We start from the raw sequence: 15,785 nt of genomic DNA on the forward strand, positions 1-15,785 counted from the left end.
TTAGAAAAATACTAAATACGTATAAAGAAAGGGGGGGGGGGGGTCGCCGGGTTGGTCCTTTCTGCCATGTAGTAACAAAGAAGGGAGAGGGAGTAGGGGGTATGATGCCTTTTATTGGACCAGCAAGTAGTTGATATGTTACAAGCTTTCGAACCTCTCAGGGTCCTTCATCGGGTCCTGGTGAAGGACTCGGAGAGGTTGGAAAGCATGTAACATATCAACTACTTGTTGGTCCAATAAAAGGCATCATACTCCCTTCTCCCTCTCCCTTCTTTGTTACTAGGTAGGTGCAAACGCACAAAGCAGTAGAGCAGCTCTATACTAAAGGTAGAAGTAAAATAGCAAAAACTTCCTTGTTTAATAAATAAAACATGAATCTCATACTGGTTGGAAGAAATGTCCGCCAATATAAACTCACCTTCCCTCCTTTTCTGCAGAGCAGTGTTACAATGTTCATGTGGCCAGAAGCAGCTGCATAGCAAAGGGGGGTCATACCGCTATCTGACGCCCCATCCACAAAGGCCCCAAATTCCAGCAGAAGGCTGACCATTTCTTCATGGCCAAGGTGAGCCTGGACACATTGTATCGGCGCGTTGTTTAAAACCTCAGTCCTGTAGTTAACATTGGCTCCTGCCAAGATGAGAAGGCGGCTCACCTGCAAACCAATTGCACATACATATTTACTTTGAAGCTGATTAAGGTGCAATACAAATAAAACAAAAAATACATAATTTAATACACACACAGACACAAATATATACACACACCTCCCACAACAGAGATAACAATCCCCCATTCCCCAGAGCTGAACCCCTTTATTTTCAGCTCCAAGGACCCCCTGGTTCACGAGTTACTTACCAGTGAAGTTACCAGGTTGGATCTCCCTACAGGGGAAACAAACCTGCTGCCAAATCTCAGGCCAATGGGAAGACGCAGTATCAGCTGGGGCGGCTTCCTATTGAATGACCTTTTAAAATATATACATATATAAAAATGGAGGATGCAACACTGGTAATTTCACCGGTAAGAATTTCAGGAAACGGGGAATACACAAATCTGAAAATAGTGCGGTTCAGCTTCGGAGGACCCCCTCGTTCTAACCCTGTGGGAGAGGGAGGGGGAGGGGGGGGCTTAGTTAGGGCTGACTGCTACTTTAAGTATGTTGGGATAGAGCAGCGTTTTTCAACCACGGTTCATAGGAACACTTGGGATCCCCGGGCCTCCCTAAAGGGTTCCCTGTAATTTTCAGGTCATTTTAAATTGTACCAAATACAGAAGAATTTACAATGCATCTGTTTGGGGTTCCTCCGAATTTCACATAGGGTTCCTTAACCAAAAGGGGATTGGACATCACTGGGATAGAGACTAACAATGTAATTAATTAAATAATCTTTTAAAGTAAGGTAGTGCTAAATGTGTGTGTTAACAAGCCGTGGGCAATTCAACTCCTCAAGGACCACCAACAGATCAGGTTTTCAGGATATCCCTGACTGAGCCCCTTGTGCTGAAGCAGGGATATCCTGAAAACCTGACCTGTTGGTGGCCCTTGAGCACTGGAGTTGGCCACCCCTGAAATAAAGGAATAGAAATGTTAATCTGAATTCTGCAATGCAGTGCAAGCTCTTCCCACCCAAAGGGGTAAAACGAGACGATATGAAAAATGTCTGGAATATAAATAAGAATATATATATAAACTATTTTTACTCCAGGAATCGGCTTTCAATGTTAGTGTAGTGGGAACAACACACAAATATGCATCTCATGTTACACTAGTTAGTGAAAAATTGTATCCTGGTTAGTTTCAAGTGCATTGTTTATTGTAATGTTTAACGTGGGGCCATTGGAAGGTGCTACTTCACTGTATGGAAGCAATCAGACTAAAAGGTGTTGAGAAGACTAAAGTGTTTTCCATGAATTCACATGATACATTTCACAAATATCACTTACACAGTGTTTGCCAAAGCACTGTGCATGAACGCATGCCAAGCAAGTCTGTAAACCTATACATTTCCCTTCCATGTTGATGAGAACTGTGCAATTGCAGTGCTAAGTATTTCTCGGCTGCAATATGTGGCCAACAGTGCACAAAACATAACCAATGGCATTCATAGTTGTGAACTTCTTTAAATAGACTTTACAGATATAGATCGATATAGATATTAGTAGTTCCCAAAGGAAGGGCTACATACATAACCGTAAGGCAGCTAACAGCATTAGAGGGTTAACTATGTGGGTTCCTACTGTATAATGGCCCCTCCCCTCACCTGGTACTGGCTGACTTGGTGGAAACATAGCCAAGCCCCCTTTCTGCCTGTTGATGGTTACGTCACAGAGGGGGTATATATGGTAAGTGGAAGGCTCTGGAACTCCAGTTCCTGGAGGAGTGATATTTGCAGAAGCCTCACTGTATATATTGTAGATATGTTCCTAAGTACGTAGAAGTAAGTGAGAATGATCTGTCCCTGTTTATTATGTTGTAGTTAGGGCAAGTGCCCTTTCAAATGGTACCCACAAGGATGGCCAAGGGGAACACAGCAGTTCACAACAGAGGAGGCAAACCCCCTACAGAGGCAACTAAGAGAGGGATGCCAGGGTGTGACAGGACCAGCCCAACCAGCAGGTTCATATCCCCAACCAGCAGGTTCATATCCCCAACCAGCATGTTCATATCAGCCTCAGAACCAGTCTGTTTAGAAGTGGCAGTAAAAATACTGACCCGGGACACGGATTCTTCAATATGGATGAGTACGCAAGGGGGCCCTTTAGTGACACGGCATAATGGACGTTATACCCAACGGGGAAAGGTTAGCTATGCTGATGCAAAGTCATGTATCAGTACCTCCCTAGGATGTTAAGCTAAGGGCACATATGGAAGCAGAATTTAACAGTACGGCCAATGCAACAATATGAAGCTGACTGTACATAAGCTGTACGTGACAACCGTGAAAAGCCGTGTCAATGAATGTTTAATAAAGGCTCATTGTTTGTACTACAAAAAGTTCCTGGTGCTCATAATTCCCCCTGCATCCACGCCCAGCCTGCGTGGATCCAGCACCCTGACAAAGTAACAGGGACTGAGCTAAGCTATGTATATAGTCAGCGCATGTAATCTCCTTTAGTGCCGGGAAATGAGGGTTACATAATATATATATATATATATGAAAGGGCATATATATATATATGTAGCCAGGTCACCCCTCGTTGCTCTGCGACGCCCCATTACCTCCGTGGCCGGGATCGTTGGTGGGTGCTGCCGGAGCCAAGCGGCAGACCCGACGGCCAATCTGGAGGGTGGGGGCTAAGCAGGGAGCGCTCCGGCGGTCCCCGGCGGCTCCCGTGCAGGGCGCCGCCATGTTGCGCAAGTTCGCGCATGAACAGTGAGTCCCTGGCGGCCCTGAATAGTGGCGCATGCGCAGTTGCAGCGCGCGAATGCTAGCCTACCAGAGAAGGCTCTTGGAAGGGACTATAAGTCCCATGAGCCTCAGCAGCGCCCCATGTGACGCCAGGGAGCCAATAGGGCTTAGGATTGCCCTGCAGCAGGGCTTTTGATACATTTTCGCACGCTGAGCCCACGCTAGTCAGTCAAGACATGGAAGAGCTAGGGGAAGGAGGTGAGTGCAGGGGTCAGTGACCCACTGCATTAGGCCAGTAACCCCCTAGGCCCCAGATAGGTCTTGAACTCCCCAGTTTGTGGTGCTACAGAGACAGGCCCTAGGCTAGGGACCCTGTCACAGTAGTACTAGTGTTAGATAGGGACACAGCGGACGCTGTGCTCCCCGAGAAGAGACTTAGTCTCTGTCTCTTTAACACAGACTTGAGCCCATCTCCAGGGTGGGATCGCCCCTGGTGGAACCTCGTGCGAGGAAACACTGGATCAGACGGGATCACCAAGCGGCAGATCCTTTTCGAAGTTGCTTGGAGGCCCGAGTGCAGGAGCGCTCGGCAGGTACCTTCATAAGTGCACCAACGTATCCTATACATATTATCATTACATATAATGGCAGCGCTGACCACGGGACAAAGGGGTTAGGCTGTGGACACGGTGTGGGGTACACGGTGGTGGGTAGGTACACTCCTAGTGGAGTGAAAGACACTTGGGACTGAGTTATATTGTGGAGTTACCTTCTAGGGGAAGTATTAGTATTATAAGTGTGTGATTATTCTGCGTTACAGTAAAGTGGTTATATACATTCCTGTGTATGTGGTTATTGTATATGCGGGTCCTGTGTAGGCAACCTTCTACATCCCTAGAACCCTACACAGGTGGAGGCTCTGAAACCAAGAAGTTCCAGAGGATTCACCCCAGGCTCTCACTGGCGGAGGCTCAGACCTCCTGTGAGCCTGACAGGTATACTGCACCACACCTGGTAACACATAGGTTTCCACCCACACACACGGTATCTGTGATTGGGATAGAGGGAATACCCGTTACACACATATATATATATATATATATATATATATATACACACACACACACATATATATATATGGAAAAAAATTATGTTTAAAGTGGCTCATTTAGTAGGATGCACTTTTAGAGATGTTCAAAACGTTCCCCCATAAATCAGATTAAATCTGTTGAACTCCCCCTCCCCCCCCCCCAAGTCTTTTCACTTCTTTGAGCAAGACAATAAAAAAGCCTAACCCTTTCAAGTTCCTTTTTACCTGTTTATGAACTGAAATTACCGTTTATACATAAAAAAGGGCTTAGTAAGTGTCTGCTGGTAATAGGAATAATGTTTGAGTGACTCCTGATACTGATCCCTAATCAGGCATACATTTTTTTTCAGTACTGACCAAAACACACTGAACATTACATGAGGGTTGAAGATTGAGAAGCAGTGAAGTGGAAACCATGTATTCTCCCCCCGCCCCCCCATGAAAGCTTTGATTGTTAGGCTTAGCTAAATCGGTATCATGTTTCATCTGTCACTAATATGATCACCTCACCACTCCTAACAACCAAGTACAGTAACTCCAGCAGAATAAGCCTGGGCAAAACACCGCTATTAGCACACAGCAGGAGAGCTCTTTTCTAAGTTTAACCCCACATTCTCAAGACAAAACTCTGCATTATAACAGATACCTACTGCCTGGGGAACTCAATAAAATAGGTTGCAAGGTGATGAGCCAAGACACGGGTGGGGGGGGGGGGGGAAGGAAAAGAGATAGGGTGTTGGGGAAAACAAAACAAAAGGCCAACAGTGAAAAGGTTGAAAGGAAATGGAGAAGGATAAAGATTAAAAGTCCGTTTCCTATTAGCCCTTCCGGGCTGCAGGAGCCGGTTACACACAGAGTGAAGAAGGAAGGAAAATCAAACACAAACAGGGACTATTAACAATATAAAGCACTTGGGGTCATTAAAAGATTTCAGTGCTAAACAGGTCAGGGCTGAACAATGCACCCTCACGCACACCCCCATTTCACAGTCAAGAGCTGCTTAGTACTTCAATCTTTAAAAGCAGCAGAAAACTACAGACAGCATTTCACGAGTGCCACGTCCCCTGAGCCCGAAAGGATACCGTCAGAATGTCACTAAATAAGAGGGCTAAAAATATGTGGACATTTTTTTTTTTACTCCGCAACTGCGTAAGTGACACTAAAGCGTTATATTACCCTCTTGGGCCCAGATCCATAACCCATAACGTTATGAGTTCCGGAGGGGGTCGCAGTGCAGTCACATGACCTTTTTCACTACTGGTCACGTGACTGCGGCGGCCATTTTATGAGAAACGGAACAGGACGAGTCCTCCACCTCCATTTCACTACTGGGCAGATCGTGTCTTGCACTCTGTGGGAACGGAGGACGCGGTCAAAGTAGGAAAAAACAAAGCCTGTCAGGATGATATAGTGAGTACGTCCCGGGGTCCTGAAAGGTTTAGAGCAGAATCATACCATGACGTAACCTTAAACAGGACCGGAACCTGTAGATCCTCAAATGCTACAGATGGCGCCAACGTTATTACAACCCGCGGTTGTTATTACAACTTCCACTGGTGAAATAATATGGTAGAACTGTCTGCTCCACGCACGCGGCGGATTCAAAACAATGGTCGCTTCTCCTGCGTTGTGTATGTTCCGCTGCAGCGAGCCACGATTGCAGTAACCTTGGCTACATCTATTTGTTAGTTAACTCATGCCAAATAGTGCCAAATAGTGACATGACCCATCCAGACCCTGTAGAAGCTCATTTTCAGAGTCTGGATGTGAGTGATGCCTAGTATAGCTATGGCCCAACCAACATATTGTTAAATCCCCGCGTTAACCTTAACAGACTTCAGTTTGATTTGCGATGTTATGGTAACGCCGCGTGTAGGCCATTTTACTAAACGATACATGAGAAAACATTTAGTAACGTTACATTATTGTTCTTTGCAGATACACCATTAGGGTTAACATCACGCTAAGTGACTTAACATTGCTTTGTGGATTGGATTGGTTTGGCTTGGTTCCCCAGTCCCCCATTGATCATGCTCTATGTATTCACATGGAAATTATGCTTTGCTTAGGTGCTGCATTGGCCAATGTCCTCTCTCCCCTCCGTCCTCACTTGACTACCATCCAAACAGCACGGGGACAGACATCTTTCAGACTGGCATCTTTCAGACTGGCATCTTTCAGACTGGCATCTTTCAGACTGGCATCTTTCAGACTGGCGGGTCAGAGCTTTGTTGCTGTTTCACTAACTGGAGCGGAAATTCTCTGAGGGCATTTTTTGAATGCCATCGTCAGAACTGCACATACAGCATATTTTCAGGGTTTTCAATACCTTCACATTTGGAGTGTACAAGTTCCTCAAAGAAGCAAGTGCCGCTGACAAACCGTCAGTGCTGTACCCAATCCACAGGGCCTGCAAGTTACTGGAAGACATACCATGCTTCTTACTTAGTCCCTGCATGACCAAAAGACAAGAACATCTGCTTTAAAAACACATTACATTTCCATTACTGCGCACATAAAAACTCATTATTTTGTTTATGAATGAACCATTCTTAACTGGAGAGATGTGATGTGTTTTGTATTACTCTTGTCTCACAACTTCCTATATTGCCATACAGTGTATTTAGTAAAAACATATATTTTAGCTTGGAGACAAATAATGCCCTTTTCTTCCTTACGGTTACACAGCAAAATGCCAATTCTAGTCTGCACGGTTTTGTTGATGCGCCAAGTAGGGGACGCTGGTGAAGTCTGCGTTTTACTACTTCTGTTTTTTTTTTTATCTACAGCTAAATACTACGGGTACAAAATGCTAATGTCATTGACTTCTGTAGTGCTTCCAAGTTTCTAGAATGTATAGATATCACAGTAAAACAATACTAAACATTTTTATCTTTACGCTAATTTCGTAACTCCCTGGTCAACAGATTGATCTTTTGTCAGATTCCCCGTCTCGTATGCCTCTAAGGCTGCGGCCAGGCAGGGAGCGGGTACGCTGGCGCTCGTGCGCTGCGTCCTGCTCGGCCGGGCGATCCGTGGCTGGCTAGGTGCGTGCTCGTCTGGGGGCGTGGTCACGACGTCACGGAGCTGGTTCACCCTCATTGGGCGAACCGCTCACGTGATGAGCTTGCGAGCGGCAAAAATCAAATTTGCTTGCTCTGCAAGCATCCAAGTGCCGAGCATGCGCAGGCGCTTGCTCACGCTGGCCACACTCATTGCCTCGATGTGTTTCAGAGCGGGCAGCGTGAGCGCGCCCGCCCGCTCAGCGCCACCCTGGCCGAGGCCTCAGGAAAAGGAGGCCTTAATTTTTTGCTTCCAAGTATCAGGGAGCATCATTGATAATCAAAGAATTGGCCGCTGGGAAATGTACATAATGATGTCTGGGAAAGGCAGTAAAAAAAATAACAGCTAAACAAATGTCATTTTACATGAAACTTTCTCCTATGACACACAATGGCATAATTATTTTTAGCCATCTCAAATTCCTTTAATGTCTGTGTTTATTGCATTTGTGGAATTTCGTTTCCAAACAAGTTCCAGTTTCCATAAGGCAAATGTTTTAGAATTCGTTGTTCTTCTGCATGGGGCTGAACTTCTTGATTGGGTAACTGGGAAACCCGAGTGTGGACCTAATGAGGAGGGTGCCCACAAAACGTAAACCATTCTGCAATGTGCTTCTGGTTACATTACCTAGATGTCATTGCGATTAGTGTCTCCAAACGTTATCAATATAATGGAGATAAAAGAAACTCCAACCCGGAAGTTGGATATTTTATTTTGGAAGAATAAGAACCGATTGATGCTTTTATTACAGCAAACCGACGCAGACCAATAAGGCGACAATGAGAGAGGTTCAGTGCTCTTTACACCACAGTATTAGTACCTTGAAAATATGGGCTTTCAGAATATGGTGTCCAAGCTCCATCGTCTGCTGCCGGTTTAACTTCCCTTCTTGCCGTGAGAACATAAACGCTAGAAGGGCATGTCCGCTTCTAAATGAAAGCAGAAACGGGAATGAAGCGGAGATTTACAGAAACAGACAGCAGAAACTTCCAAATGCTCAACAACAAAAATGCCAAGATGGATAAGACACAATTTAATGAATTCTGATTGTCCAAAGAACATGGCCACCAACTCAGCAAGACTCTCAAACACTACAGAATAAAGATGGTAGAAGTTGTAGGAGGGAATAAAAATGACCCTTTTATTGCAATGACCCTGCACTCCCACTGTAGTTAGTAATACAAGACTATGGGGGGTTTTCATTAAAGTCTCTGGGGGCAAAACTGCTGCTTAGAGGAGAGGAAGTGCCCATGTAATTAAGATGGTCCAGGCATACACTATAAATCCTTATCTGGGATATGCTATGTTATTGACTCGTCCATCAAGAAAGTGATAACAATGGGTAAACTAATAATAATTTAATACAATTATATGTAACATTCCTGAATTGAGTTGGCAGCACATGTTTGGGGCCATTTGATCTTCATAACAATATTTAAAAGGACTGTGCATTTTATTAATATATTGCTACCTTGCTTTTGGGGGCTGCCATGGAAATGTGAATACTGTAATGCTATTTTGTTTAGATTTAAATGCTTTCAAATCAAAGGCTGCACAAGGGACTTGCATTGTTTTGTACTACAACCATTTATTTGTACATGTGCGCATTTAAAATGTTTGTCTTTCGTGTTGTTTTACTGTTGGTAAACGCTCCTTGTCCTTACCGTGGTTCACATAAGAACTGTGTGCTCTCTCCATCAGCTCTCCAGACAAGCCATTCCCTAAAAGAAGGGTGGCAGAACATACGAGTCTTATCCCTCCGTTTAATTAAGAAGCAAGAGAGAACATCCATTCGCTGCTGGAAGTCTTTCCAGCTCTGCTCTCCGTAAACATTACCAGCATTAATGGCCTGGAAAATGTGCTCATCAGTCATGGGATGCAAGGATGCCAGTGCCAAATTCAAAACGGGAAGCGCTTTCTCAAATGAGGAATTCGTTATGAACTTCATGTTGCACTGGAGCAAGTAAAGCTCAGATACGGACACAGGCACCACCTTGTAGCTTGAACTTTTAATGACGAGGTGGCCTCTCTCAATAAGATCCAGCGTTAGCTTCAGGTAAAGATAGGAACCTTGGCTTCTCATAATCAAGTGGTCACTCAGTTTACTTGTGGCGTTGGCATCTGTTTTCCCATTTAATGAGATATTGTTCATGATTTCCTGGCTGTTGCTGAATCTGTATTGGACATAGGCACTCAGGTCATTGCAGATGTCTTTGTTCTCAGGGAAATCATCTAGGGAAATCTTGGACAAGGGCAGTGAGCTTGTTATTTCCTGCAATTTAAAGAGCACACATTTGTTAGATTGCTCATTTTATCAGCAGCAACTTCAGCTGCTTTTTCTACATAAAATATTCATTTGCTGAACATCCGCCGTGTGAGAAAACAGTTTAGTTTTTGTCCACTGTCTGCTTTTAGACTTATAATGGTGTCCATTCCCCGAACTGCATGTAGTAAAGTGCCTGGCAGACAAACAAGAAAGAGAAATGGAATCACCAGGGTCACCAAATGACTTCTAGAGGCATTTTGGCCAGTGAAGAAGGATTACCAGGAGAACCGTCACATTTTACAGATTAAACGGAAACATTTGTGCATCAAGAAGACAGTATTGGATTATTGCCGCTAGACCATTATTTTGATGGAGACTTTTGGACGCCTGGTAGTCCCTACCTGGATAGTACTATAAACTAGAGATGTGTATTTGCAAAAGTTTGTGGGTTTCGCAAATGTTCAAACAAAGGCTATTTTTGTTGATTACGAGGATTACAAATGTGTACTTTTTGATTCACGTGTGCAAATGCAGATATTCCACAGATTGCAGAAAAAAGGTTGGAGAAATTGGCAATTTAATTAAAATAATTGGTGTTAAGGGCCTCTCTATGTAACACATCACAGTTGGTTGATTTTGAGATCTTTGTGACTTTTTTTTTGCCAGCTGTGAATGGCCAAACAATGCCAAATTCGTAACGTGCACAACGGTTTTGGTTATTTCTACAAAACGTTTGCCAAAAAGCCGACATGTCATAATAGATTGATATAGAATAGATAAACGTTAAATACGGAGGGACATAAATGGAGCAAACCTGTTGTGTTAGAATAACATAAGAGAAGCCCTCTCTATGCCATGTAAGATGGAAGTAAAGAATTTACTTTACCTTTATAATTAAAAGGCTACAATACATTATTCGCCTCCCCTGTTCTGAAAGGATTAAAACATTTGTTCCCATTTCCCTAATGTGACAGTAATGAATAGCTGAGCTAATGGAGACTTGCACATACTGTATTACCTTGCATAAAAGCCTTACCCCAGTTTAACAAAAACACAGTTTATATCCACACGTACATGTCCCAACATGTTCAATAGTCAGCCTGAAAATATATCACTTAGCTCTGACTTTTTCTCACACTAGGACTTGGGTGTGAAGTGTTGGGGTATTGATTGTAAAATTAATCGGAAGACATGGTTTACCTGAAAATTAGTCCGCACAGTCATAATCAGCTTTATCCAGGGAGGGAATGAGGACATGACTTTGGTGATAAAAGAACCAATCGTATCACCATAATCAGGCTTATGAAACTCAGCCTCATTTAAACCATCAACCAAAATGATTAATTCTTCCTCGGGAATTTTTCGCTCTGTGTGCAAATCACAATGAAAAGAAGATTAAACAAAGCCAGCGCAGCATTTTTCCACACTACGTAGTTAGCTTACATCTTGGTATGAAATGTATATTACACATTTACATTTTTAGATGTAAACGGAGCAAGAAATGCAATCCATTAACATGATGAAAAGCTGAGCACGTTTCCTGTTTTGTTCCTCTTGGGTATTCCTTTTCTAGAAACATATTCATCAACATATGCAGAAACCTAACGTTGCTTATTTTGTCTTATAATAGTGTTTCAGTGAAAATGTGGGGGGGCAATGTCCTGACTGCCATTCACGTGACATCGGTGAAAGAAGGTGGTGCACAAGTTACATCACTTCTCATCCTCTGCAATATGCTCGGACGTGGGTATTGCCTCCATAGCGATAGCCCCATTTCTGTGAATAGGGTTCACACTTTGCTGATGAGCATAAATCCTTTTTTTTGCTTTCGCTCGTGCATTTTTTATGACAAGAAACAAACGTTGTGAATTCAACACACACACTAAATCAGCAGATGGTATGAATTCCTAAAATGTCTTTCTGCTCCAGTACACACACAAACCATTTAGTATCATTTCATATTTTACAAATATATATATATATATTCCAACATATGTAAAACATTATTTTCTCTTACTCCAAAGTAGACAAATGCATTAATAAAAAGTATAAACATGACCTTGCATAAATTATTATTATTATTATTTTACATCCTACTCTCTGCGGGGCAGGGTAAGCTATAGTTTATTTTCTTTACCAGAAAGCTTGGAGGGAACTTGTTATCCCTAAGGCTGCGCATAAAGTGCCGGCGACACAACGCGTGACGTCACCCATTGCCGCAAGCAAAAGTTGTATTTCGCTTTGCGGCGGCGGCGCGGGCGACCAGGCTCCTGATTGGTTCAGGGGCTGTCACATGAGGCGACAGCCCCTGAAAAATCAAATAATTACGGCAACTAAAAATCGCGTCGCCACGTCGCCCTTAATATAAGAGCACACGGCGGCGACAATGCATTTGTTTTCGGGCGACGTCGCATCGCCGGCACTATAAGCGCGGCCTAACAGGGCAAACAAACATACCATCTACATGTTATGTAAAATAAAAAAATACAAATGCTTTGGTTCTGCAACACCCAACATATTATTCATTTGTCTTTGAACCAAACAACAGCTGTTAGCCTAGTGAGTGAGAATTCACTGCATCTTCAGTGGCATGCAGAACATATTCCATGCGGATCTAATGTGGGGGGGGGGGGGGGGGGACTGTCTATATACTGTAGTGTAAAGCAGCAATTAGTCACAATTGTATATTTGTTTCTCATTTCCCCTGAACCAGTTAAGAGGTATTGCGCAGGAAATGCCCATCGGCCAATCCAAGATAGGAGCACTGTGCATCACAGCGAATGCAAAAGCGCCATGAAAGGGGGGCTCATAATCTTCTGAACAGGTTCTTTTATCTGAGGCTCAGCCAGGTTTGGGCAAGATAAATACAAATTCTTCAAGGATGGATGTATCTACCATATGCAAGTAGGATTTGTAGCCAGGATCTCTACCCCCTCTCTGTGCTCCTGCTGCCCCACAATAGAAGTACAAAACTGGATACATTATATTTGGCCATCTAGACAAATAAGTTTCCCTACATATGGTACAATCTTTGACTATGTTATCATCAGTTAGTATCTCCTATCTATTGGCCTTCTGTGAGTCCCACGCGTTTATATCATCGTTAGTTTTATTCCCAATGTTCATTCCCCCCGCCCCACCTTTCTTATGAGGCTATTCCATGCATCTAGTACCCCTTTAGTGAAGAAGTGCTTTTCTACCCATACCTCGTCGAAGGCTTGCCAGCGGTTCCAGAATTCCTCTTCTAAAGGCACTTAGGGGGTCTTGGACACAGGATCGTAGGCTGAGCATGTTCTGTAAATGAGGTTCTCTGATCAATAGGTCCCTGTAAGAGGTCAGCTGATGTGAGCGGCACAGCAGGGCAGCAATACTGTGCACAAACTCCGGGACCAGACAAGTGTAAGTGTTGTCAGCTTGGCAATAGTGATACGCAACAACCTGGAAACACAGAACAAGATGGGGCACATAGGGTCAGATTTACTCAGCAGTGCTATTGCATAGGACACCTTACGCCCATTCACAGAGTAGAACAGCTAAGTAAATATGGACCAGAGTACCAATAATAAGAAGAAAAGGGTTTGCCACCAAACCTTTGAAACAAAAGACACTTTATAATTACACATATCAAATGAAGGCTAGTCACTGTGTGAGTGTGTCTGGGATACCTACTCAAGATGTGTTAATATGGCAGTAGGCATAACTACTGCATAGCTGAATAAAACATGTACAATGAGGCATTATTCAACATTTGAAAGTCACAAGTGGCAGGTACTATGAATTCTTTGCAACAACGTCAAAAATGGGGCAATATTAATGTTTATTTATTCCCCCTCCCAATTACTTCTAGATTAAGTGTAAGAACGTAATGAAGTTTTGGCCAATGCTGCTTCAGATATTATAGTCAAGGAAAAAAGATACACCAAAGTCTGAAAAACTAAGCAGAGAAAGTAGAGTGGACAGCACTTCGATACTGTGAGGCTTTCCATTATAATGTGTGCGTTCAGGAACTCATCTTACTGCTCGTACAGCCTGCCAGACCTCTCAGGCACAAGTGCAGCAGAACAGACGCAAGGTAAGTTCCCTGATGCTATTTTTGTACTTGATAGTAATTTTTCTATTTCCTGAGATTGAGTAACTACACTTTGGAGACCAGCACATTATCTGCCAGGCTCCCTCACTGCTTCCTCACCTTTCATTTACAAACGTTAGAAAAGAAGCACAGATACTGTAGTTTGAAAGTGAAACTTACAAAAATGATTAACAATGAATTAGCTGGCGATCTCATTTACAATCGTTAAAAAGGGATCGGTTTTAACCATTAGGGCAGGGGTGGGCAACTCCAGTCCTCAAGGGGCACCAACAGGTCAGGTTTTCCCTTCTTCAGCACAGGTGGCTCAGTCGAAGACAGATTGAGCTGAAGCAGGGATGTCCTGAAAACCTGACCTGTTGGTGGCTCTTGAGAACTGGAGTTGCCCACCTCTTCATTAGGGCCTACACAATGCACAGACCCGCAATGCACTGTGCAAGAGTTGCAAGTATATGGAATTCAAGCTTTCCATTTTAAAGACACAAGTCTTATTTTTTAACAGATCTCAAAAGCTAGCTCTAAGGCCTCGGGCATGGTCAGTGCTTAGGCGCTGACCCGTGCTGAGGCGCGCTTACGCTCGGCAGTGAGCCCCTGCAGCCGCAATGAGAGCGGCTTTAGCAGGGGCTCGCGCTCGCTTCCGCAAGCGTAGGTCTTATCAAATTTTTAGTTTGAGCGCTCATGGGAGCGCAGGGCTGGTCACTTGAGCGGTTCGCCCAATGAGGGCGAACCAGCTCCGTGATGTCACTGGCCCGCCCCCCCCGGACGGCGCGCGAACTAAGGCCAGGGAAAGCATTCGCTTAGCCTCAGCGCGCCTCCGCACGGCTGCAGTCACCATGGACTCGGCCTAAGGAAAAACAAACGTGCTGTACAATGCAATGTTACCTTGGAGGCGAGGTGCTTCACAGAGTCGTCCATCAGCTTTTGATGTTCAGGAGTCCCGCGGCAACCCAAAGTTTTCATGCTCACGCTGTTCGAGCCGCACATAGTAAGACTGACAGGAGAGGTCTGAGAGAGTGGGATATCCTGAGTGTGGTCAATGCCTGTAATAAATCAGAACATAAGCATGTGTTCTGCACACAACTGACACACGTATGGGGAGAGCAGATGTGTGTATACATTACCCATGGATTAGATTGGAAGCGCTGTTGCTATTTACAACTATGAAACTAGAAGTCCAACCAAACAAAATTGCCCATACAATAAAGACAAAATGAAGTACGTGTGGCTTCTCTTCTGGCAATGAGATAGAGTTTCCATAGAGATTCTTGTTTATTTGCAGCACTAGATTTCTTTTCCTGGCAGTGGCAGGTGTTGCAACCCTGTAGGAAGGATTCCTGCAGCCCGGTACCTCATGACTAACCACAGGAACAGCTCCAGCAGAATAAAAAAAAAAACCCACACAGGACTGGCCTATAAAAAGGACACTCGCGTGAGCCATAAAAATCTGTCTGCAGCCACATCATGCGCTCTCTTTAAGGAAGTTGGAAAAGGGAAGTGCGGTAATATGATTTAAATATATCGAAAGGCACAAAAAAAAATGTAAACGAGCAAGGGTCATACTTTAAAAACAGAGGAAACCGGAGAAATGAAGGTGGATACACGGTACAGCCTGCCAGCAGATGTGTTGGTGGAACAGACACAATAAAGGAATTTGAAAAGAAATGCTTGAGAAGGTGAAGAAATAAAACACGTCTGGCCTAGGCCCAAATAGGGCCTTAGATTTACAGCAAGGGAAAACATTGGAAAACTATGTTGACTAAAAAAAGTCATGCTCTAAGTCAGGGTGCTCAACTCCAGTCCTCAAGACCCCCAAACAGATCAGAGTTAATAATGTTATACCAGCTTCAGCACAGGTGGCTCAATAAGTGGCTCAGTCTTCCACTGAACCACCTGTGCCGAAGCAGAGTTATCCTGAAAACCTGACCT

General features: G+C 43.9%; 1 protein-coding gene across 5 annotated transcripts in view; it reads right to left on the bottom strand.

The window, feature by feature from the left end:
* The window catches only part of TANC1 (tetratricopeptide repeat, ankyrin repeat and coiled-coil containing 1), a 149,367-nt gene that overhangs the window by 29,760 nt on the left and 103,822 nt on the right, over window positions 1–15,785 (bottom strand). For all 5 annotated transcript variants that reach the window (XM_075609307.1, XM_075609308.1, XM_075609306.1 and 2 more), the window contains 7 exons: window positions 14,742–14,899; window positions 12,979–13,210; window positions 10,973–11,139; window positions 9,171–9,778; window positions 8,327–8,435; window positions 6,773–6,895; window positions 419–655 (listed from right to left, as the gene is read on the bottom strand). In XM_075609307.1, coding sequence (XP_075465422.1) covers window positions 419–655; window positions 6,773–6,895; window positions 8,327–8,435; window positions 9,171–9,778; window positions 10,973–11,139; window positions 12,979–13,210; window positions 14,742–14,899 — 1,634 coding nt within the window. The remainder of the gene's footprint in view (window positions 1–418; window positions 656–6,772; window positions 6,896–8,326; window positions 8,436–9,170; window positions 9,779–10,972; window positions 11,140–12,978; window positions 13,211–14,741; window positions 14,900–15,785) is intronic.

This window comes from Ascaphus truei, chromosome 7 (genome assembly GCF_040206685.1).
Source record: "Ascaphus truei isolate aAscTru1 chromosome 7, aAscTru1.hap1, whole genome shotgun sequence".
Classification (NCBI taxonomy): domain Eukaryota; kingdom Metazoa; phylum Chordata; class Amphibia; order Anura; family Ascaphidae; genus Ascaphus; species Ascaphus truei.